Source organism: Carassius carassius, chromosome 25 (assembly GCF_963082965.1).
Source record: "Carassius carassius chromosome 25, fCarCar2.1, whole genome shotgun sequence".
NCBI lineage: Eukaryota > Metazoa > Chordata > Actinopteri > Cypriniformes > Cyprinidae > Carassius > Carassius carassius.
Window position 1 is genome coordinate 17358587 of NC_081779.1, and position 25953 is coordinate 17384539.

The 25953-nt window shown below is 40.3% G+C and overlaps 1 protein-coding gene across 1 annotated transcript in view; it reads left to right on the top strand.

The window, feature by feature from the left end:
• LOC132104306 (CUB and sushi domain-containing protein 2-like) overlaps positions 1-25953 on the top strand; it is a 318325-nt gene that overhangs the window by 246992 nt on the left and 45380 nt on the right. Inside the window, exons 35-46 of the mRNA XM_059509682.1 lie at positions 1546-1670; positions 4203-4299; positions 9161-9265; positions 9356-9474; positions 10655-10724; positions 12381-12497; positions 13184-13393; positions 14497-14685; positions 19236-19413; positions 20329-20474; positions 21060-21140; positions 23725-23838. Coding sequence (XP_059365665.1) covers positions 1546-1670; positions 4203-4299; positions 9161-9265; positions 9356-9474; positions 10655-10724; positions 12381-12497; positions 13184-13393; positions 14497-14685; positions 19236-19413; positions 20329-20474; positions 21060-21140; positions 23725-23838 — 1551 coding nt within the window. The remainder of the gene's footprint in view (positions 1-1545; positions 1671-4202; positions 4300-9160; positions 9266-9355; positions 9475-10654; positions 10725-12380; positions 12498-13183; positions 13394-14496; positions 14686-19235; positions 19414-20328; positions 20475-21059; positions 21141-23724; positions 23839-25953) is intronic.

Below are 25953 nucleotides of genomic sequence, written 5' to 3' on the forward strand. Positions count from 1 at the left end.
TATGAATAATAAGTGTTTGTATGCATGTGCGTGCGCAACATTACCGCTCACTGATGTGTGGCTGCATCGGGGCCATCACAGCGATGCTAAAGTAAACCGGAAACTGAAATCCCGACTTCTGACTACCGTAGAAGTTTGTCACTATGCTTGTTCACAGAGCCCATTCACACAAAACTTTAACAGCTATGAAATCGCAATAAATTACATTTTGAAATATATTAAAATAGAAAAGTTATTTTAAATAGGCTAGTAAAAATATTTCAAAGTTTTACTGTTTTGCTGTACTTTATCAAATAAATGCAGGCTTGGTGAACAGAGGATACTGCTTTGTAAAACATTAACAAGCTTACTGTTTAAAAACTTCTGACAGGTAGGACACTATAGTCAACTTAATTTTTTTTTCTAATTTCTAGCTTTTAATTGGCTTAGAAATCTATAACTGCTGGACAATAACAAATAATAATGATTTGTTTATATACTACAAACACTTTTTATCACATAATAAGGCAGAATAGTTTTTATACTGTAATAATAGCATTTTTCATATACTTTATTTATCACCTGCTGGAGATGACTTAAAAAAAAAACACATTGTCGCAATCGTGTCTGTTTTTCTCATTGACTGTATAAAGGGTTTTTCTGTGAAAACAACTGTTTTCATACAGCGATATTTGGACGCTGTTGCCTATATCAGGAGTTTCCTGGTATGTCTTTCTGCGCGAGAGCGCCCTCCGGCTTCGAGTATGAATGAAACACACACTGCAGGAGAGTTTAGCGCTCCGTGATGTTCGTCTCGCCTTCTAGGTCCAAATAAAACATAATTTCATGCGCAAACTATCCTGTCTCTTTGATTTTAAATTTTAACCTTGAAAACCTCTATACGAACACACTTGACTGAAAAAGTGCGGGGGATGAATTTCCCTGATATTAAAAGTGGGGGGGACACGTCCCCCGCGTAATCTACGCCCCTGGAGCAATGTAGTTTTGTAAAATTTCCTTGACAAAAGGAAGTTTGTCAAGTTTTTTTTTTTTTTTTTTTTTTCAGTTAGTAGATCTTACACTTGCTTAAATAATGCTGATTTTTTGTGTCCCCATCCACAATGCATTTGCTTGGATGAGCACTGTGTTAGATTCACATCACAGCTCTGGTGGTTTTCCTGTGGGGACACAGAGCAAACAAGACTCCTGCTCCTGCTCCTCTTGAGAGAGAACCGTCGCCAGCAAACTCTCCCTGTGCCTAACGAGCAAAGACACACAGCTGTGGGCCAGCGGTCATGGCCTCCAGCATGTCACACATCCACAAATGCGCACATGTGTCAGATGTTGCCAGAGGTATCAGTGTGTACACACTCTGGTATCCACACTCGTGCAGCTGTTTAGATGTGCGCTTCACTGCAGCTACCAGATGCTTGACCACAGGAGCTGCACAAGGATAAAGGTGGTGTCCTGAAAGATTACAAATGCCCTTCCATACTGTAGGCAGTTTGTGTGCTTTTCCTGCTCTATCTGCTCTTTCATCACTTTGTGTTTTTGTCTGTGCTACAGTGCCATGCGGAGGGAATCTAACCCAGCGGATAGGCACTATTCTGTCCCCTGGCTATCCTGAGCCCTACCTGAACAGCCTGAGCTGCGTATGGAAGATCAGTGTGCCAGAGGGAATGGGAATACAGGTACGGTCCTACTAGCAACAATAAAACACAATTTCCCCCATTAAGGCCATTATGAATACAAATGAATACAAAGCACTTTTAAGTATCGTTTGCTCTCCAAGGCAACATTTATTTGATACCGTATACAAAAATACAGTAACAAATATAAATATTGTGAAATAGTATTATAATTAAAAGTACTGTGACTATTTTGTTATTTTTTAAAATGTAAATTATTTGTCTAAAGGTAAACCTGAATTTTCAGGTGCCATTACATATGCAGTTTATGTGGATAGAAAGCATTTCATATTATTGTGCTGTTGTGGAAAGAGTGATACTTTTTTGAATGAATAGCAATTTTTTTTTTTTTTTAATTCAAGTAGCATCTGCAACCATCTCTCCAGACTTGTCTCACACTGTTGGATACCAATGTAATCAAATATAGCTCTGAATCATGGGAGGAGATCAGGACTGCTAACTTAATTGCATTTAACCCAATTCATATACTTCTCGCTGTAGGAGAATTGGAACCATGCAGGAGTGTGTACAAAGGTTCAAGGATGGAAAGGAAGAGGACAAGGGGTCAGCTTGACTGCTGAGGATTTTATTTAAAGAATAAATTATGAAAACGGTGTCTCTCACACCGGCAACAACAATCTACGATCACTTCCGGGTTGCGGCTTCCGGCTCGTGCTCAGTCCTTCTCTCTCTCTACTCCGGTTTCCCCTGGCGTTAAATACTCTCTCCACTAACAATTGGGTTGTATCTTCTTTTGTCCGAGCGTCTTGGGTCACTCGATACAAACCGATCTTTTAAAATGGCAAAATACGGATAGGAAAGCGTTTGGGTAGGCTGGAGAAGCTGGCCGTCGATGGTACGGACCTGTTGGAATGCATGTTTCAATGTTTCATCCCGAGACTGCTCCAGGGGAAAGTCATCGCGCTCTGAGAGACTCCATCTCTCGACTTCACACGGTTCCCCTGGAGCAGGGCACGGCGGTCCCGGCTCAGTTTTGCCCACCTGCACCCGCGCGCTCCCGTTCCGGGCCTTATTTCTACATCCGCGCACAGAGATCCCAATAGAGCCGCGAAAGCAGGCCAATTCGTACCCAAAATTATCGGATGCCGGAGGTGCGGACTAACTGCCACCTCAATGCTATGCTTTTAACTCCGAAATTGGATAACGACAGGCATACCGGATATTCCACTACATCCCCGTGCACACACCGCACCTTAACCACGCGGCTGGTATCCAATGCCCCCAGTTGAATCAGGCTTTGATGGATCGAGGTTTGGTTACATCCTGAATCCACCAAGGCCAGATAAATACCCCCCTTGATACTCACAGGTATTTGGTATTCGCCGGCCTGACCGGGGGTGACCTGCGGGACTTCTGGGACCCGGATAATTGTCCCCACCTCCATCATTGGACATCGGTCCACGAAATGGTCCGGATCCCCGCAGCGCCAACAGGCCAGCCCAGACCTTCCCCCCACCCCAGTGACAGGGAGGGGGGAAAGGGGTGCAGATTGGAAGATTTTAAGAGATTCCTCTACAGCTGATTGTGCATATTTTTCTTCTGCGCTGCTGGGCTTGGCAATATTTTTTTAATAGTATTTTTCATGCATTCAATTTTATGTAAATATGTATAGTTAAATATTGCATTCGAATATGCAATGCTTAATTGGTGCACATAAATTAAATGGTTTAAAACTGTTCAAGTTTATTTATTGAACACTGTGGGAAATATGCCTTGATTATTTTTTAACTAGATTTTTTGCTCTAATTTACTTTTTCATGCCAATTTTTATAAGATGCTTGATTGGTAATTATTGCCAAAAGACTAAATATACCAACAAAATTATATGTATGCACTTATGGTTTTGTGAGCTGGATCATAATCATAATTTCTCCCAAGCCAAAAAGGAACAAATATCATCACTGAAAAATTTACTGCTACATTTGTTTCATCTTTAAGTTTAGGAAAGAAGAAAGAGAAGTTCTGAAGAAGAGCTCTCAAGTGATGCTATAGGGTGGATTGACAGTGTGTTTTCATTTTGTGTCAGACAGAATGCTCATGATGGCCTGGATATAGATCTTACCCCCTCCCTCTCATGAAATATCCAATTCACTGTGTGAAGCAAGCACAAATAAATGTGCCATTTGACAGTAAGGCTATCAGATGTAACAATCTTCAAGCGATAGCCACAGGCATGCCACTGTGACCAGCCAATTTCTAGGCTTGTTTGAGGATGAGGTGGAAAAATAAATATCTACCAAAATATTTACAGGGCTGTATATCGGATAAACTCTGTGAACGGTATATATAACAAATGAAAAAAAAAAAAAAAAAGATTTGAAGATGATATTTGAAGGGCTATATAACACATTTTAAAATATCTTTATTTGGCACATTCTTGTAGCTTTTTTAAATATTATACACACAACTCAAACTTTAAAGCATATCATGCCTATTTTTTTCAGTGCAATCCACTGATACTCAAAAAGAAAGAGGTAACTGTATTATTTCCTTTGTTCTGTTCCTTTCTCTCAGATTCAGGTGATTAGCTTTGTGACTGAGCAGAACTGGGACTCCCTCGAGGTGTTTGATGGGGGTGACAACACTGACACCATGCTGGGGAGCTTCTCAGGTGGGACTTAGTTCATTACATAAACACAAATTGTCACAATAATCTGCTTTATTATTATTATTATTATGTATTTATTTATTTATTTATTTTGCTTTGAATGATTGGAAGATTCCTATGTGGATGTCTGAGAGAAGTGCATAGTTTGTCTTGCACAGATGTGTAGTTTTGCATCAATATTTAGACCACTGTATGATGTATGGTGTTTTTTGGAACAGTTTATACATCAAAAGAACGATTCTTCATTGTCGCCAGTCTGCATTTGTGTGCATTTGTCACGATCGGTGTTACAGAGAACACAGGAGAGAGAACCAAGTGCGGGTATGATATTTATTCAAAGGGTAATCCAGAGGGGTAAACAGTCCAGGCAGGGTCAAAACCAGAATATCCAAACATACAAGACACGAAGACAAGGCAAGGCAAGGCAAGATGACGGACATGAAATAACCTCAACATTAAACAAGGACTCCGTCACACAGACTCAGACAGACCGGGTATAAATACACAGAAGGATAATGAGGGAACAGGAGACAGGTGGGGAACAATCAATTACTAACAAGGAGGAAGGTGACCAAATAAGGGAACAGGAAGTGATAAGGTGACAGACACCGTAAGAAAGGGGGACATCTAGTGGAAACCCAGGGACACAACCCAGACACTGTGACAGTACCCCCCCTCTACGGAGCGGCTCCCAGACGCTCCACGACAGACACAAAACAGAGACCAGGAGGGAGGCGGACAGGTGGAGGCTCAGGGGGAGGGACGGAGGGCCAGAAAAAAAAAATCATGGGGAACAGATACCAGAAGTGTAGACACAAAACAGAGAGACCAGGAGGGAGGAGGACCGGAGGAGGTTCAGGGGGAGGAACGGAGGGCCAGGCTCACAGAGAGGAACAGGGACAGGAGTGAACACAAAAACAAAAAACAACATGAAGCCCCTCCAGGGCAGGGCAGAAGACCACACCGTCCGTTTGGTGGAGACTGGAGTCCCCCAGGGCGGAGCAGAGGACCACCACAACCGTGTGGTCAGGGCGGAAGCCTCCCAGGGCGGAGCAGAAGACCACCACAACCGTGTGGTCAGGACGGAAGCCCCCCAGGGCGGAGCAGAAGACCACCACGTCCTTGTGGACGAAGCCAGAGTCCTCCAGGGCGGAGTGGAAGACCACCACAGCCATGTGGTCAGGACCAGAGCCCCCCAAGGCGGAGCAGACCTCCGTGCGGCTGGATCAATGGGACAATGAAACTCTGGTGATCCCCTGGTGTCCTTACTGGACTCCAGAAGATTGGTGCTGGCCTGACACTGCTCATGAAGATCATTGGTGACTTGCATTTGCTCATGAAGATCAATGGTGACTTGACTCAGTCCTTGAAGATCAGAGGTGACTTGACTCAGTCCTTGAAGATCAGAGGTGACTTGACTCAGTCCTTGAAGACCACCGGTGACTTGACTCAGTCCTTGAAGACCACCGGTGACTTGACTCAGTCCTTGAAGACCACCGGTGACTTGACTCAGTCCTTGAAGACCACCGGTGACTTGACTCAGTCCTTGAAGACCACCGGTGACTTGACTCAGTCCTTGAAGACCACCGGTGACTTGACTCAGTCCTTGAAGATCAGAGGTGACTTGACTCAGTCCTTGAAGATCAGAGGTGACTTGACTCAGTCCTTGAAGACCACCGGTGACTTGACTCAGTCCTTGAAGACCACCGGTGACTTGACTCAGTCCTTGAAGACCACCGGTGACTTGACTCAGTCCTTGAAGACCACCGGTGACTTGACTCAGTCCTTGAAGACCACCGGTGACTTGACTCAGTCCTTGAAGATCACCGGTGACTTGACTCAGTCCTTGAAGATCACCGGTGACTTGACTTGACTCTGAAAGGTCAACGGTGACCCGCCTAGTCTCTGGAGGATCCGCGGTGACTAGCCCTGACTCAGGAGGATCAGCGGTGACTAGCCCTGACTCAGGAGGATCAGCGGTGACTAGCCCTGACTCAGGAGGATCAGCGGTGACTAGCCCTGACTCAGGAGGATCAGCGGTGACTAGCCCTGACTCAGGAGGATCAGCGGTGACTAGCCCTGACTCTGGAGGATCAGCGGTGACTAGCCCTGACTCTGGAGGATCAGCGGTGACTAGCCCTGACTCTGGAGGATCAGCGGTGACTAGCCCTGACTCTGGAGGATCAGCGGTGACTAGCCCTGACTCTGGAGGATCAGCGGTGACTAGCCCTGACTCTGGAGGATCAGCGGTGACTAGCCCTGACTCTGGAGGATCAGCGGTGACTAGCCCTGACTCTGGAGGATCAGCGGTGACTAGCCCTGACTCTGGAGGATCAGCGGTGACTAGCCCTGACTCTGGAGCATCAGCGGTGACTAGCCCTGACTCTGGAGAGTTCACTGGCACCTGACTCGATTCCGGAGGGTCAACTGGCACCTGACTCGACTCCGGAGGGTCAACTGGCACCTGACTCGACTCCGGAGGGTCAACTGGCACCTGACTCGACTCCGGAGGGTCAACTGGCACCTGACTCGACTCCGGAGGGTCAACTGGCACCTGACTCGACTCAGGAGGGTCAACTGGCACCTGACTCGACTCCGGAGGGTCAACTGGCACCTGACTCGACTCCGGAGGGTCAACTGGCACCTGACTCGACACCGGAGGGTCAACTGGCACCTGACTAGACTCCGGAGGGTCAACTGAGACTCTCATCCTGTGCAACGGCGCTGGGCAAGCAGCCATCTTGGGCCATGACTCTGGACAGGCGGCCCTCTTGTACTGTGGTGCTGGGCTGGCGGCCATCTTGTACTGTGGCGCTGAACCGGTGGCCAATTTGGGCATTGGCGCTGGGCTGGCGGCCATCCTGTACTGTGGCGCTGGACCGGTGGCCAATCTGGGCATTGGCGCTGGGTTAGCGGCCATCTTGTGCTGTGGCGCTGGACTGACGGCCATCTTGTGCTGTGGCGCTAGGCTGACGGCCATCTGGTGCTGTGGCGCTAGGCTGACGGCCATCTTGAGTTGTGGAGCTGAACCGGTGGCCAATTTGGGCATTGGCGCTGGGCTGGCGGCCATCTTGGGCTGTGGTGCTGGAACGGTGGCCAATTTGGGCATTGGCGCTGGGTCAGCGGCCACCTTGTGCTGTGGTGCTGGACCGGTGGCCAATTTGGGCTGTGGCGCTGAACCGGTGGCCAATTTGGGCATTGGCGCTGGGCTGGCGGCCATCTTGGGCTGTGGCGCTGGAAAAGTGGCCAATTTGGGCATTGGCGCTGGGTTAGCGGCCATCTTGTGCTGTGGCGCTTGGCTGTTAGACATCCTGGGCAGTGGTGCTGGACTGGTGGCCATCTTGGGTTGTGGCGCTTGGCTGGTTGCCATCCTGGGCAGTGGTGCTGGGCTGACGACCACCCCGCCGGAAGAGACCGAAGTGGCTGGGGCATCCCACCGAAGCCGATGCTGCAGGTAGCGCACGAATTCCCAGAATTCCAGTGTCTCTAACTGTGCCATCTCCTCATGAGACACTGGATCATCCAGCCCGCCATTGAAATAGTCCTTGAGGGCCGCATCGTTGTAGCCCATGCCCTCGGCCAGGGACCAGAACACCTGAGCCAGGGCACCCACTTCATTGCCCTCTTGGCGGAGGGCGATCAACCGAAGGTACTTGGTTCGCCGCTCCGCCATCTTGGCTGGGGAACGGAAAAATGACATACCGCTGGTTCCTAGTGTGACGGAGTCCTTCTGTCACGATCGGTGTTACAGAGAACACAGGAGAGAGAACCAAGTGCGGGTATGATATTTATTCAAAGGGTAATCCAGAGGGGTAAACAGTCCAGGCAGGGTCAAAACCAGAATATCCAAACATACAAGACACGAAGACAAGGCAAGGCAAGGCAAGATGACGGACATGAAATAACCTCAACATTAAACAAGGACTCCGTCACACAGACTCAGACAGACCGGGTATAAATACACAGAAGGATAATGAGGGAACAGGAGACAGGTGGGGAACAATCAATTACTAACAAGGAGGAAGGTGACCAAATAAGGGAACAGGAAGTGATAAGGTGACAGACACCGTAAGAAAGGGGGACATCTAGTGGAAACCCAGGGACACAACCCAGACACTGTGACAGCATTATGGGAATCAGAAGCTACTTACACAGTAGGGAAGGCTGCATTTTCCCTTTTATTGGCACAAAGAACAGGCACAAATGTTACAATTGCCCTAGAGAGAGATACATGAATGATACAGAGTGTAGACAAATTAGCCATTCATATCCACACACACAGAGCCATATGACTAAAAGAGCTGTATAAACTTCAGACAAATGCATGCGTAGAAAATTCTCATTTGCACTGGACTTTTAGAAATTGATGCTTAAGGAAAAACAACTAAGTGTAGTTCTGTTGTTTTTTACTTTACTTTTACGCAATAGTGCAGAATACAATATAAATCCAAAGATATCATAAAACTTGATATGCAGACAGCGTTTTTTTTTTTTTTTTTCAGAAATGTCTGTGTACTTGCCAAGTGAAAATAAATGCATGTTTGGTTTGAAAATTTGCTTTAATCCCATCTCATATAAGATATGCATGACTTAAAAAAAAACTTAAATTGCTTGCCACATTTCCATGCTTTATTTTCTTTTCACTTTTAACTTTAGTAGTTAGCCAAGGTTTTCATCTTGCATTTTATTTCAGCTTTAACAAAACCAGTTTTAATTATTTTTAGTTTTAGTTAACAATAACAATGTGTAGTGACCAAAATTAAAGAAATTATGAAAAAGGAGATGTTTTTTTTTTTACAAAAGTCTTGGACACACTGATTCAACTACATAATCACAATATGCTCACGGATTTGGTATTCTACAGGCACAACAGTTCCAGCCCTCCTAAACAGCACCTCCAACCAGCTCTACCTGCACTTCTTCTCAGATATCAGTGTCTCTGCAGCCGGTTTCCGTCTGGAGTACAAGAGTAGGACAATCTTTAAAAATTCAACTAGCTTTTGCATTCAACTTAATTTCTCTCTTTATTTGTCATGTTTTCTTGTTTTCCCCCTCACAGCTGTGTCCCTCACTAGCTGTCCTGAACCAGTTGTACCCATGAATGGCTTCAAAGTGGGCGAGAGAGTACAGATGAACAGTGTGGTGTCTTTCCAGTGTGACCCTGGATATACTCTGCAGGTGAGACTGAACCTGACAAAAGTTGCACAAAACCGTGGACACAGTGCAACAATGGTTGTTTCAGGACACAGATATTACATCAACTGGCATCCCAACACAATTCAAAATAGTTTATTGTACTACAGAGTACTAAAAATGCCAATAAAACGATCTTGTAGCAAATAATTTTTATTGCAAAAGCATTTTATGCAACCTGGCCATGTTGTCCCCCACTTAATTTGTTGACATTTTATGGAAAATAAAGTTTTTTTTTTTCTTTTTACAAAACTAGTGTAGAGTTGAACATTCTACACCAACAACAAAAGATTTTCCCCTGGGAAACATATTTGTTTTTCTCTGTGGACCGTCTACAGTTATGCCAAAGTCATGTGTTCAAAAGACCTTGCAGTCAGTTTTTTGGGATAAAATATTGGTTGGAGAGATGGGGCGGCAACAGTTTAATGATTTTGCTGATGCCTGACTCCATGTTCCTCATCCGCTCTTTTACATTTTCATTACCTGTTGCTGGTGCTGGGTGGATTACTTACAAATAGTAGTCTATCACTGAATGCAAATTACATGATGAAATTTGTAGTTAGTTAGGTAATCTGTTACATTGCATATTTTTGGTAATATAATCTGACTACTTTTTGATGACTTGAAAAAGCTGAATTATTAATGAAATAACTTGTGAAAAATGTATTTCCATTTTGTGCATATCAAGTAATCATGTAATGATTGAAAAAAGTATCTTTAGTAGTTTGTTATGAGTTATGAGTATTTGAAATGTAATACAATCGTAATATAATATAATTATAAGTTTTATATATATATATATATATATATATATATATATATATATATATATATATATATATATATATATATATATATATATATATAATCAGTTACTACCTCGCACAGCCTGTTGGTCACTACTGCTCAGACAGTGTGCAAACTTGACAGCTATTTTGAGACAGTTTGATATTAGTTTAAGTCTGCGATTAATAGTAGCATTGACTCGCTCATACTAGATGTATACTTAAAACATTAAAAGGATGATGAACTTCAGAACTTGGCTTAAGAAAGCCAAAAATCTTAGATTTTAAACTGGATGGTCAGAATGCGGCCAGTGTGACTACTGAATGAATGAAGGAAAGACTGAACAAAAACAAAGAAAACTTATTTTTATTTTTTGCAGGGGGTCTCCCATATCTCTTGCATGCCAGGGCCTGTGCGCCGCTGGAACTATCCGCCTCCTCTCTGCATCGGTAATAACTTCTGTCATCTTTTATTCATTTATTTCTTTTCTAAATCCTGGCTTCTACAGATTTATGAGTTCAGATCCTCTACAGAGTCCTGAATGGTAAAGAACTACATGGGTACTTGTGTCCGTGTATACAGCAGCCCCAAAAACTACTCTGACAGGTGTACTTGTGCCATCTTTCTTTAATAAATGCCATTTGGTTTGTTAATAGAAAGAGAGAGATCAATAAAGAGAGAGAGGTGCAAAGACACAACATATTTCTCAACATAACATTACCTAATGATAAATTACTAGTGAAAGGAGCAGAGATCACAGTGTCCTGTTAGTTCTATCTCCTGCTGTGATTGGCGGAGCTCTTGAATGATTCATGGCTTGGACAGTCATCAGCAGTTTCCTGATTCCTGATTCCTGCTGCTTTTTCAAAGGCACAAAGCACATTTTGAACCCCTTTATTCAGGATCTGAAGCTTTGTAGGGCTTCTCATTACATCCATAGGGTCTCTTTGAGTCCAAAGCCAAGGCTTTAATCAGAGTGATATTTGAATCAATCAGTAGTTTAGACTCAAAGCCTCAAAAGGAGGAGGGGATAGAGCATAAATTTTCCCTGATATGTGAAGATTGAAGGCTACAGATGTGCTTGAGTGGCCTCTGATAGCTTTGGGAAGTGAATTGGCCTTTTTATTAAATGAAAGACTTGTTTTTTTCTATGATGTCAATAGAAAAGCTAATGTGTTACATTTCTTTATTTGGCACGAAGCTTTTAGGGTCACTGCACAAGATAGACGGCATTGCTAAGCAAGGTGAAACGTCAATCGACTTGTATCCCACACAGGTTGCTGTAGATATAACAGTACATTGCACGTTTACATGTCTTTCCAAATGGATATATATCTTTTTTTATGCATTTATTATTGGAGGCAAATTAAAAGAATCTTACTTATTTTCTTTCATGAACAATGTTCTAATTGTTTTGCTTCCATTAAAAGCAAAATATATATAATATTGCAGACATAGCAAATTTAAAATCATTTAACAAATTTACAATGCATTTCATGTATATCACGTAATACATATCACATATAAGTTAGATTTTGGGTAACAGTTTAGAATACTGTTCTGTCATTAATTAATAACTATATGATTTCAGTAATTACTAGAGAGTTATTGTGTTATTCACTTTAGAATACTGATCCAAGTCATTCAAGGTGATACTTGAATCATTAATAGTGGGTTACCATGACCTTCACTTTGGAATTAATTATTATTAATTACATCATGCATTATTTTTACAGTAGTTCTTATTAGTTCTAGATTTGTTTTTCCAGATTTTCAGTGTGCTCTTAGACTTTTGCATCCCAAAAAAAAAAAAAAAAAAAAATGTTTTTAGGTCAGTGTCAGCAATTTTCACTTTCAGTCATCCCCCATAAAAATATACATATATTCCCACCAATCAAAAAAAGATGCAATAGCCTTTTGGTCGCCTCATATCATTCTATAATGTTAGCCTGACAGCTGTACGCTGTTTTTATTTCCGTTGTTTTTATTGGTCTTTAGAAGTACTTAAACCTTGAGCACAGCAGGGTTGGTTTACACCACGGTATGGGTTTTCTACAAATCAATGTCTCTAACTCTATTCCACCTATTTTTTTTTTCTTTTTCAGCTCAGTGTGGGGGAATCAGAGAAGAGATGGAAGGCACCATCCTCAGCCCTGGTTTCCCAGGAAACTACCCTAGCAACAGTGACTGCACCTGGAGGATTTACTTGCCAGTCGGTTACGGTGAGGACACAGCAGAATGAACTGAAGCTGTCTAGAAAGAGTTTCTTGGTAATGGCAGTGAGTTCTAGTTTAAGATGAACTGGATAAAACTGGTAATGCTAACCATGATATTTTACTGGTTTATTACTGGAAGTTACTAGAAATGGCAGCTGTGATAGCTCAAATTTCTACCTTTTAGTTATTAATACAGATCACATTTTTAATATTTCGTTTTTAGCTTAGAATATGAATGCACATTAGCTGGACTGGCCTGGATACATTTTTTATGTGATTGAAGCTAAAGAAGCTAAATTGTTGATTCTGTTGTTGCCTGGTTTTGCTGCTGACCTGAAATATGATATTAAAATAATAATAACTTTTTTACTGTATGTCTATTGCTGCAACACTTTAGATTAGGGAACATAGATTAGCTGCATATTTAGAGAAAATGCGAATTATTGGTGAATACGTGGTCCCTAATCTAAAGTGTTACCCCAATTGCCTATATGAAAATAGCCGTTAGCAAGTTGGGGTGCGTTTCCCAAAACCATAGTTGCTAAGCAAGTTAGCAACTTTTTTGGTTGCAATGCAATTTCCCATTGCCAACCAACTAAGTTGCTAACAGATTAGCAACTATGGTTTTGGGAAACGCACCCCTGGTTGGGATATTCATCTTACAAACACAATCTGTTTTCTTTTCCAAACAGGGGCTCATGTGCAGTTCTTGAACTTTTCCACTGAAGCCAACCATGATTTCCTGGAAATTAGGAATGGACCTTTTGACACCAGCACAGTGATTGGAAGATTCAGTGGGCAGGATTTACCACCATCTCTTCTAACCACTTCACATGAGACTACTATATATTTCCATAGCGATCATTCTCAGAATAAGCCTGGTTTCAGATTTGATTATCAGGGTAAGGACACTAATTAAGAAACGTTGAAAGTTTTTTACGAAGATTAACCATTTAACTAGCCTCCACATATTGTTGTAGTTAGCATTGTTGTTGCAGTTCTGCCTTTGCACATTTGTTTTCTCAGGAACCTCAATTTGAATGTAATTTTCAATACCTTGCCAAGACAATCAGTCAAGATAACGAGTAAACATGGTAATAACCCATTCTCTGTGAAGCTGTGCATAAAATCCATCAGGTATAAAATGCTGCTGATGCCAGAATCCAAAGTCCAAAGAATATGAGTCCAATGAGTGAATTTAAAATTGTGTCATAGACATGGCCTTTTCTAGGATGGATCCATGAAAGCTATCACATATATTTACATAATTATGTGTACATTAGCATATAAATCAAGCATTATATCTGTCAGTATTTCCTTTTGCAGTGCTTTGTAAGATGCTCTGATCCACAGAAATTAATTTCTTCAGTTGTGGTCATTCAGTCTGAAAGCCTCAGCGTATTTTAATTTGTGTCTATGAGATAAAAAAAAATAATTTAGAAAAAGTTGTTATAATGGCTCCAGACTCAGACAGAACTAATGAAAATAAATAAAAAGCATATTATGTTTTTTTTGTTTGTTTATTTACATTTTTTTCTTCAGAATGAACTGAAAGTCACACAAAAAAAGACAAAAAAAATTTAAGAAACATAAGAAAAACATATTGACCCAGAGACAAAATGTGGTTTATGTGTTCTGGTGCTTTCACTGCCTGCAGTGAACATTGATCACTTGGTTGCATTGCCATGAATTTCAGACCTGCATGTCTGAGGGAAAGTTGCCGGAGCTTTGATTACATTTGCTTTGAATCAAATCCCAATGCTTTGTTGGGGTACAGCAATCAGTTGATTCCATGCATATGTTTTACATGTAAAGTTAGCAGAATCTAGGTTTAGATTGGTGCCTGGAGCATAGAGCATTTTTTCTTTTTTGATGAACATGACATCTATGAGGTTGGTGTTACAAAACATGGACTTGGGCCTGGATTTCTTTTACCAGGTTCAAAAATACATTTACAAAAATACATTTTCTTCCCGTTTTTCATGTTTAAATATGTCTTTTCCAGCCTATGAACTTCAAGAGTGTCCTGATCCTGAACCCTTCCGCAATGGTGTGGTGGTTGGGGCTGGTTATAATGTGGGTCAGTCCATCTCCTTTGAGTGCTATCCAGGGTATCAGCTGATGGGACACTCAATTCTTACCTGTCAACATGGCACTACACGCAACTGGGATCATCCGTTTCCTCGCTGTGAAGGTACAACCACCTCCATTTGCTCCCTCACATCAGTAAACATCTGGTATGCTTATTTGCATTCTGAGAGGACAGCTTTTATTTAGTAACCAACCTAGTTTTTAATGTAACATGTCAGATTTAATATATTATACATTGTCATGTAAAGCATTGATATTTTGTAGGTTTAAATAGTCTGAGTTGCACACTGGATTGTGATTAATGGATTGTGAATGGTGACCAGGGGCTGTCAAACTCTACAAATAACAAAAAGTAGAATAAAATAGTCTTACTTAATGGTAAATACCATATTATGTATGTTTAATTATTAGCTTTGGTCTCCCCATTGTCACTCCAGCTATGAATGTGGTGTCCAGGAGGGCAACTGTACATACATAAATTCTTTACTGTAAACCATCCCTGCAGACTCAGTGGCTTCATTCTAACATCTCCTCCATGGGAAACTAATCGAGTTCATCCTTGACCCACATTCTCATGCTCATTTTTCTGTTGATTCAATGAGTTAATTATGCAGTGGGTCACGAGGTAACATATGCACAGGGGATACTGAATGCTCGTGTGGACATTAAGACATTCTAGGGAGATAGATACTCAAGGGGCTGACATATCATTTGGAGCCTCGTTGCCTTGTTCAGGCACTAGTCCTTTGCCCAGCGTTGCTGCACAGGTGAAACCGCAAATAGAAGCACACATTATTCATCCACTTTGTGTTATAATAATCCACACACACACACACACACAAAAAAAAAAAAATCTTATGATCAACCTGGGCCTTGTTAGAATACTCTTGCAACGTGCGTAATTTAATTTGGAGTAATAGAGAGCTCTGGTGTAAGGGTGAAAATGGAAAGAATAGATATGATGCATCACACCCCCTTGCTGTGTAATATGAACAATCAAGATGAAAGATGTGACTCTTTTTCTTTTAGACTATCTCAACTGCTTGAAAGTCTCCTCATATAATATTTACAAAAGTACATAATATTCTTCAGCTGTAATGGATGTTTAACAGGTAAATTGCAATTTTTGATGGGCTGAACCCTTTTTATAATAGTTTTTAATACTGATAAAATCAGCAGACAATGGAAATGTTCAAGCATCTTGATTATTTAGAATTTTATCATTGTGTCCATACAGAGGTGGGTAGAGTACCCAAAAACTGTACTCAAGTAAAAGTACTTATAGAAATATTTACTCAAGTAAAAGTAGAAGTACTAGTATGAATAGTTACTTGAGTAAGAGTAAAAAAGTATCAGATAAAAAATCTACTCAAGTAGTTAGTTACTAGTTACTTTGGGTCATATATACGGAGTCTATTTTTATTTAGATATATAGATAAAATGTATGTAATGTTTGTGTGTGTGTATATAAATATATATATGCAGCAAAACGGTTTCCAGCACTGGTAATACATCAATATATTAGATTTATATTTTGAAGGATCATAACTCTGAAAACTGGAGTAACAGCTCATGAAAATTCTGATTTGCATCACGAAATAAATTATATAAGTATGTATTATATATGTATAAATAACCTCTGACACAAAGAAGAGTGAAAACTCCTAACATAACCGCTTAACATAAAGTTACTGAACATCTGAACATAACGAACCAAATGCACATTGACGGATCTTCTTTTATCTGTTCTGCAAAATGTAAACAATTGTATATTTCTGCAAGCGTAAATATTGTGGAAATATCATTATTAATTGTGTCTAAGCATGGGGGGGGGTCGTCATGTGACACTCAGCAGCCACAGCATATTGGCAAATTATTATTAAGCATTATTATTATTATAATTTTGTTTTTTCATTTTTATTAGAAACATTCCCAGAAGCATGAACTATATAATGAAATATCTGGATTCTCACTTTTCATAAATTGTTAATAATTATAATATCCGATGGTCAAAGTAGCCTAATTATGCAATTTATTATAAAAACCTGTCTGTTTACTTAAGTAATATAGGTGTCATGCCATAACATATTTTTAATACGACTTACTTTATATTAAATGTGAATTTAACATTGAAAGTCAATGTGATATAAAAACTGCTACTAATCTTTCATTGTTCAGAAAGAGAGCAAATAACATTTACATTATCAAAGATCATTTTCACTGACAGTCTATCAATCACTCTCAGAAACTCCCATTAAAATCACTAAACCTGTTAACACTGTGAAATCAATATCTTATTTACAGATTCGTACACACACATCTGCACTTTGTTGTTTCTGAAGACAGAATTCACCAGAAAGAGGTATTCCGTCACTGAGCGAGTGAAGGAAGCACCGGCATTTCAGCGATGACTCATCGGGAAACCTCTGATTGGCCAATGCTTTAATAAGCTCAACAGAATCTTGTGTGATTGGTTATAATGTGCACTGCTGTAAAAACGCGTCTGTCTCTGGCTCACCGCCAGCCAGCGAATGCAGATCTGAATTTAGCAGCTAATGATATGACTCACTGAGTTCTCACGCCAGTGTGATTGTATAAAATATAGAAAATATTAATCGGCTATTTTTTGTCTTTTGAAAGCTGCATTCAACTTGGTTCCCCTCTGTTATAAGTTACACGTACAACAAACTAATGTCATAGTGGTATCGTGTATTGTAATCGAATGTAGCCCAAGTTAAACCTGTTGAACCGTAGACAGCGCATGTGGTGTTAATCCAATACAGATCTTCATCGCAAGCAAATAATAGCCTTTGCAGATTTGCTTTCAATTCAGTGCAGATCCAGCCACGTCTTCAACGCTCTTTCTGTTCTTAAACGTTACAACTCTGAGTGAACAGTTTCAAACGCTTAGCGCGCGCGGCAAGATACTGAACGAATCATTCAAACTGATTCACGAACCAATTCAATGGTTAGCCAACTGGTTTGAATGAGCCTTTGAACAGAATTGACCTAAAAGAATGAATCATTAGCGAATGGGCATCGCTCATTGTCCAGAGAAAAGTAGACGGCGCGTTTGGATCAAACTGAAGCATAACATTTATTGCATTAAGATAAAGTAACGAGAGGAGCGTGGCCCACAGTAACGAAGTAAAAGTACAGATTTTTCCCCCCAAAATTACTCAAGTAAGAGTAAAAGTACCCATCTTTAAATATACTCCAAAAAGTATTAGTTACCCAAAAAAATTACTCAAGTAAATGTAACGAAGTAAATGTAACTCGTTACTACCCACCTCTGTGTCCATATAATAAACCCATGCAATAATGGGTTTAAATGTTAAATTCAGCCAAGGCTTGACTGTATATTTGTTTGACATTTGAATATAATTGTTTATAGGCTGATCGTTGGCCATCCGCACACTCACATTCGTCCATCTTTAGTTTAGGTCAAAGACTATGCTGTGTTGACTGATGAGATGTCTCTTCAGAGGGACAAATTACAAATTTTACACTGAAATTCACTTCATTGCCTGTTTTAAATTACATTTAAGTAGAATCAGTGATTCAAGTAAAGTACAAATTCTCACTAATATAATTATAGTACAGTTACTTATAGAAGTATAGTACAAATTATAAGCAAATTTTACAATTATAAGTACATAGCACCCCTATTGGTTAAGGTATCATCTACACGTGCTGTCACCAATAGTTTATGCCCAGGCTGTCATGTACATAGATTTCCTCTCCCAGGCGTTAGAAAGCTGATCGATTTTCTCTTCCTCTGCTCCACCTGTTCATATCAGCCTACTTGGCCTGTCCTCCATCTATGGCTCTCTTCTCTTGTTTTTTTATTTTTTATTTTTTTCACCACAGCCCCACAGCAAAAACTTTTTTTTCCCTATAGATAGCATCACCATGCATTTCCTCTTGATAGCGTGGCATGTTTTTTCTTTTTTCTTTTTTTTTAATCAATGATGTGATCGATACTTCATTTAGCAAGTAAGGTGGTGAGAGAGAGCACACGGCACAAGGGATTAACATAGGCACCCCTTTACATATTCCATTGGTGAAGAGAGGAAATGAAGGAGGAGGAAAGATTGCAGGAAGAATTGTAGAATGAGTGGGGGGCTGTGGGGATGGTGAGACCTTGAGACCTTGATGGTGCAAGAAACTGCTGAGACGTCAGAGCGAGTGTGTATTACGACAGTCAGAATGTGTGCGTACAAGTCGTGGGCCTATCTTTATTTCGCCAGCTGAATTGCATTGATCATTTCCTCTCCAACTTGGGGCAGCAGCAGCATGGGATCAGCAGGGACAGGAAGGGGATTTGATTTCATATGTCTGGGGCTCATTTGAATCATTGGAAACATGGGCATGTCTATATAAATGCAAAGCACTGCAGCAAGAGGGATTTATAAAGTGGAGTCAGACATGGAAAATGAACTACTTGGAACGACTGAGTGGTGTTTTAGAACCCTGTGGGGATTTTCACCCGTGTCGCCCTGCCCCTGTCCTGGTTCCTGCTTTCTCCACTATCTTGCTGTAACAAATTTCTGTGCAAGGCTGCTTTTTGTGATGTCATTTCTTTAATCTTTAGTTGCTACAAAAACAGTTTATTGGGGAGTTTTTACATATCTTTTCATTTTTGCCTTCTAGTGCCCTGTGAAGGTAACATTACATCAGACAATGGCACTATCTTCTCCCCCGGTTACCCAGAGGATTACCCCACTTCTGCAGACTGCAGCTGGCTGATTACAGTGCCACACGGCCTGGGCATCCGTCTTAATTTCACCCTCCTGCAAGTCCATGGTCCCCAAGATTTCATCACAGTCTGGTTAGTTGTCAAACTTCCTATTATCCTTCTACACCTTCTCAGCTTCATTTTCTCTCTCTGTTACTCTCTTTTCTGGGAGAGAACATATTTATAGCACACTCAGACTGATGATTAATTAATGAGCCTCTTTATTGAGTCGCTTGGGGCCTGTATGTACAGGTAGGACGTTGAACTCTGTGCAGACTAAGCACACATCTTCTCAAAAATCATTGCCTCTCTTGAGACTGCAATTTTCTGTTTGGATTAAACGAGGAAGTATTGATCTTTCTGAACCTATGGTTCCCTACTCTCATATACTCTATTACATGCAGGGTTCATCCACTTCAAGTCAAAGTAGAGGTATAATATAACCAGAGCACCCAAGAAAAGCTCCATCAAGACAGCTTGGCCTCACTTCAGTGAGCCAGCACTCCCTTTAGCCAACCAGATGCTTTTCTGAATGCACATGATAGGACGTAATGTGTAGCACAACCTCAGGCGGCCACAAACAGATGGTTTTGAAGCCGAATGGGCATGGTTAAAAATGGAATTAGGTTGGTGCTATGTTATTCCCTCCCCATCAGAGGACTGTAAAGATGGAGGTAAGCCCTAGGTAATGTCTTTGTAGATGGTGGCTTCAGTTTTACAATGTCTTGACTCACAGGCTGAGTCTCAACTGAGCATGAGAGAACGTAGTGCACTCCCCAAGAGAGTGTGAGAAGAGTCTTTGAAATCAAGTAATCAGTATGGCTAGAATCAGTAAAGTAATCAATGTGCAGAGAAACTCCTCTCAAATCAGCAGGGTGATCAATATTTGTGGGATCTGACTCACTGTGCATTTTTAGGCATCAAGGCATGTAGTGTTCTCCTGTAGCAGTGAGTAGGCAATGTTAGTGGGTTTTTATAAGTTGAGTTTTAATGTTGCATCTTAAACAGGGATGGACCACAGGAAACAGCTCGCAAACTTGGAGTGTTTACCGAAGGAGAGCCCAACAACCCACCAAGCAGCACATCTAATCAAGTTCTAATACGTTTCCGAAGCAATTCTGAGAAAGATGGACTGTTCAAGATCAACTACCAAGGTAACTAGTCAAAGAGAAAGCTACCATCAGCATTCCAATACATCTAAATAGCAGTTGCTTGATTGAGGCAGGACTCCATGAAAATTTGTGATTGACCAAGTATTAAAGTTGTTGTAGTTGAGACCAGCTCAATTGAGTCAAAGACCTGAGTTGGTTGAGTCAGTTTGAGTCAAGAATGAAACCAAAAAAGGATTGAGTCAGTGTCAAGACAGAGACCCGAAGAGGGTCTAAATGACTAAGACCATGAAATGTATCCACATTGTTGTAGTACTCTAGACCAGACTCAGTCTCGATTCACAGTCAAATGCACCTGAATTCATGACACGACCAGGAGCTTGAAAATATAGACATGAGTACTGTAACACTGCACGGGTGCTTAAAACCAAATAAAGGTTTTTCAATCTAATGGAGCCACAGGAAAATGACAAGACAACACTGACTGGCACCACAACAGCCATGCCACACTTAAGAGTCCTCTAAAAAATTAGAACTGGTTAAACAATATTATTGTGGTTATAATATAATTGTGTATTTGTGATAAATAATGTTTGGGAAATTCTTTCTTTGTCTCACTCTTTCTTCTAGCCTATAGACTTCAGTTTTGTTTGCCACCTCCTATCATTCCTAATGCAGAAATTCTGATGGCCAGTAAAGAATTTAAGATAGGTGAGTTTGTATTAATTTTTACATCATTTACAATCTGATTTGTATGCCTGCTTGTGTGCATTTGTGTTGGTGGGCTCGGCCTGGCGCAGTATAAGTGGAACATTTTGAGCAGAGACTCAGGCTGCCAGTTCATTTTCAGGCTTGAGCGGCTCTCATTAATAATGTTCCCAGAATAGCAGAGCCAGCCACACACACACCCTCCCCACACCACTAACACCCCTTGAGAACTCACTTTGAGGAGAGAAAACCTCTAAGATGTCACGGCTACCAGTCCCATAGGGCTGTGCTGATAGGCTGACTCATTGCCAGAATTCAGAACAGAGGCTAATGTTGAGTTGTGCATGGTGTTATACATAGGTGGAGTTTACACATTAGTGGGTTGGGGGTGGGACCAAACTGAAACTGTATTATATATTAAAAGGTTAGTTCACCCAAAAATTTTAATTAGCCTGTGTTTAACCCACCCTCAAAGCATCCTAGGTGTATGTGACTTTCTTCTTTCAGACAAATCCAATCAAAGTTAACTTAAAAATTGTCCTGGCCCCTCCAAACCTCTCAATGGGGGTAAGCGGGTGTTTAGAACATGGAAAAAATAGTGTGCGTCCGTTATAAAATGTCCCTCACAGCTCCAGGGGGTGAATAAAGGCCTCCTGTAGTAAATCCATGCATTTTTGTAAGATAAACATCCATATTTCAAACGTAATAAACACTTTTTTCTCACTTCTGCTGACTGTGGTACGCAGAAGATGTTCAGGAGGATGACGTACTGTAAGACGTATGCGTCGCGCTTGTGCCTCTGAGAAATGCAGGAGCAAAGGAAACAAAGTTCCCTTACTTTAGCAAAGGAAGAACTGTCTCCTCTTGGATTATATCAAAATCCTCTGAAATTTTTCTTTACAAATCCTTGTTATGTGTCGGTCAATTCATGACCGACGTTCGTTACTAATCACGCAACGCCGACGTCTTGTGTCATCTGCCGGAATGGCTTCCGCGTACGACAGTCAGCAGAAATAAGAAAAAAGTTTATTACATTTGAACTATGGATATTTATTATACAAAAACACATGGATTCACTACAGGAGGCCTTTATTCATCCCCCGGATCCATGTGAGGGATGTTTTAGTACTGATGAGTGCACTTTATTTCAAGTCTTTTGGACTGTTGACAATCAACACGCACCAATGATGCTTTGAGGGTGAGTAAAACAAAGGTTAATTTAAATTTTTGTGTGACCTAACCCTCTAAGTATACACTTTTATATTGTATATAAACATTTTTGTGACACATTCCAGTAGCACATGAAATGAGAAAATTTACCTGCTCTAATATTTCCTAAATAATAATTTGTAATGGTGGCATAAATGTAGTTTGTGCTACTTAAATAGCAATCACATTAAATTAAGTACTGTGTACTTGAAAGATAATTGTTGATTTTTGTGCAAAGGGCACACACTGATTGTCAATAAGAGATTAAAAAGCAGAGTTTGAACAAGTGCAGACTTTTATAGACTCAGATATTTGTTTCTAATAAAATTAGTGATATTAGTTTAGTCATAACTACATCATTCTACCTACAGCAACAACTCATAAACACACTCAAAGTATTATTTAAACAATTTTGCCTCTGGCACCTATGATAGATTATTATTTTTATTATTATTATTATTATGATTTAACTTTTGTTCCCCCTAAATCTTTTGAATAATTTATTGGAGCTGTTGGTTTCACCTTCAGTTGAGTGCCCACAGAAATCCACGTACAAATAATAATGCAATCCTGACCTCACTGGTCGTCCGTTGCCTCTGAAATTCAATGTTAAATCAGTGTACTGCTTTTCGACCATGGGGAAATATGCATTAATTGATATTAATTGTTCTTAATGGGCAGTTACGGGTCAGTGTAGGGTTGTTTGACCTCTCTGGAATGGAGCGTGTTTGTAGAGCCTCCGTTGGGGTTAAAGCTGTCATGGTCTTTGGCACTAACCTGCAGTGAATCACTGTTTTGATCACTGATTATCTACCACATCCAATTAAATTGCTTAATTCAGTGATTGAACAAAGGCTGCTGTGTTCAGATGGCCATGGACGCATGCTCTCACAGCCACAAACACATTCCTGTATGTGTATTTCAATGCATGCAAAGCCTCTTTTTTCTGCTCTAGCTTGTGTTCCATTAATTCAGCAGAGTTAAATGCTATATTATGAAACCACTGGGTGTTTTGGTTCCTCTTAGCTGAGTCACAGAGTGCCTGAGGGTTTGTGTAGCAACAGGGAGATTTGCTTCGAAGATGTGAGTGGCCCTCGGGTAGGAGCCGATGGGTGTTATCAATGTAAACCAAGCTTTTCCTCTTTCCTTCTTTCCTTTTTTCGTTTTTCTTTTTTCTTTTATCGTCACTATCAGCCATTAAGTGAGACAGTGAGGGGACATGGCCTACATCAACTCGTGAGTGAGGCAACAGCAGGAACAACCAGATGCTCCTCAGAAATCCCATGTTATCTATAATATTTCAGAAGGTGACATGCATCTGAAAGACAATTGATAAAGCAATAAATATGTCGTCTGTTCATTCCCTCTCTTTCCACAGGTGATATTGTGCGTTACAGATGTCTCCCAGGATATCATCTGAATGGGAACAGCATTCAAACCTGTCGCCTTGGGACTCATCTTGAGTTTGAAGGACCTCCACCTTCATGTGATAGTAAGTCATAATTGTTTTTTAACTTGCAGAAGATCTCTTGACACCAGAATTTGCAGTGTTTTGGTTCCCAGTATGATATTTTTATTTAACTTAACCACTAAGACTCTTTGTCAGCCAGGTTGATGATAAAAAACAATTTGGTTTGGTTTTGACATGATTATGCTGGTCCACCAGCCAAACCACCACTAAACATAAACAAGCTTGAAACATCATCCTTTATTTCTTATGTTGAACAAAGAATGTGGTATTTTGAAGAACATTTCAACTGTTTTTGTCTATACAATAGATTCATTTGGACTCCATTGCATGTATAAAAAATAAAAATAATAAAAACAATGAGAGCTTTTCCAAAAATAAGTCATTTTAATTTAATTTTTGTTAATCCATGGTTCCCTTTAAACAAAATATATTCACTGGGGTGCATTCACTAAACAGTTGCACCATACAGTAGTACTTTGATGTGAATATCTGCATTTTATTCACTAACCATAATCATTTTAAACCATTGTTAGTGACTTATACTCCCCTCTCCAGTCTTTCGGTTTATATAGTATAAAATCCCCCCCCCCCCGACTGTGTTGAAATGCATGATTGGTCTGTTGATCATGATGGTTGGTTCTGTGCTATATGAAGCTTCATTATTGCTATTGGCTTAGAGATGTGATGAAATACCTCTGAGCCTGTCAAGCAAAACCCATGTGTATGTTAAACACTCATCTACCTTTCCTCCAGCTGCGTTTATGTGATTTGATATGGCATTTCCCATAAACTCCCCCAGTTCCTCCTCATTATGTTTGTCTCTCTACTCTCAGTGTAGAATAATTATCTCTCTGAGCTCTTTGTACTTGTCTTCACTGTGTACAGCAGGTCTGACTGAAAGGCCGCTTTTTAATGTGCCGTTGTACATACGTACACTGAAGCTCAAAGGTCTGAGACCACTAATGAAATTACATCAAATTTTTATTTTTTCCTATTTAATACCATTTTTGCCACTTGAAATGATATAATCAACACAGTGTTTAAAACAAAATGTTTAAAACTGTTTGTTTCCCAGTTTAAATTTTTACAGTGATTCCTAATTTGTCATTGTGGTCTCATATTCTAGACCTCAATATATATCAAAACATACATAAGCTATCCCATTCTGTGCTTGGCCTCATCTGTGATGTAAATAAAAAAAAAATTGGCTGTTTGTTTACTGGAAGCAATTTGTGGGCTGCAGTACAGCTGTTTGGCGGAAATTGATTAAGGCCTGTAGAAAAAAAGAAACAAAAACAGATTCGTTTTATCATTTCCAGAATAAGCAAATGTCATAAAGAACTTTGGTCAGGGTGCTGCCCCTGGCTGTCAGTCACATTAAGTATGCCTGCCTCGTCAAACACCAGACAGGGAACGAGACAGAATGAGAGACAGGAGGAGGAGAAATAAAGCAATCTTATGCTTTATATTTGTCATTTGTTGAGAGAAACATATCTGTTCTGATAAGATCAACAGGGAAGACAATAAAAATATGAATATTAAAAAGTGGCCACCCAGCCTATGTAATTAAGTAAATTTTTGTTACCAAAACAAATATGCATAAAGTACATGATACACAATGTTGAATGGGTTGTATTTGCAATTTTTGTTGTTGTTGTTGTTGTTGTCCGGTAACAAAAATAAAAGAGATTTTTGAGGAAAAGAAAGTATCAAAGAACTGTACAAGCTCAGATTGACCAAGTATTTGATTTATATTGCAATATTGTTTTCATCTTCAGTGGTAATGGGTAACTCTTTCCTTATCTATTGAAAATAGTAAAAAAAAATTAGAAGCCATATAACAGACATCATAATTGGTGGTACAGAATTACCATATGGAAACATTCATATTATCTGTAAAATTTTCATATTTCATATAATATTTTCTGTAAAATTTCTGTTGGACAAAGTAAATTTGGAAAAAGCATCATCTAATTATCTAATCAAAGGTGCAGTGAAAAATCCTGATGTATGAGATATTTACAAATGTGTTTTTTTAATAGAGCACTTTGCAGTATTGAACAGAATCAAATGTCATTTAAAATTAAATGTTGCCATATGGCTATACTGTACCATAAAGGGGCATAGTCTTTCATA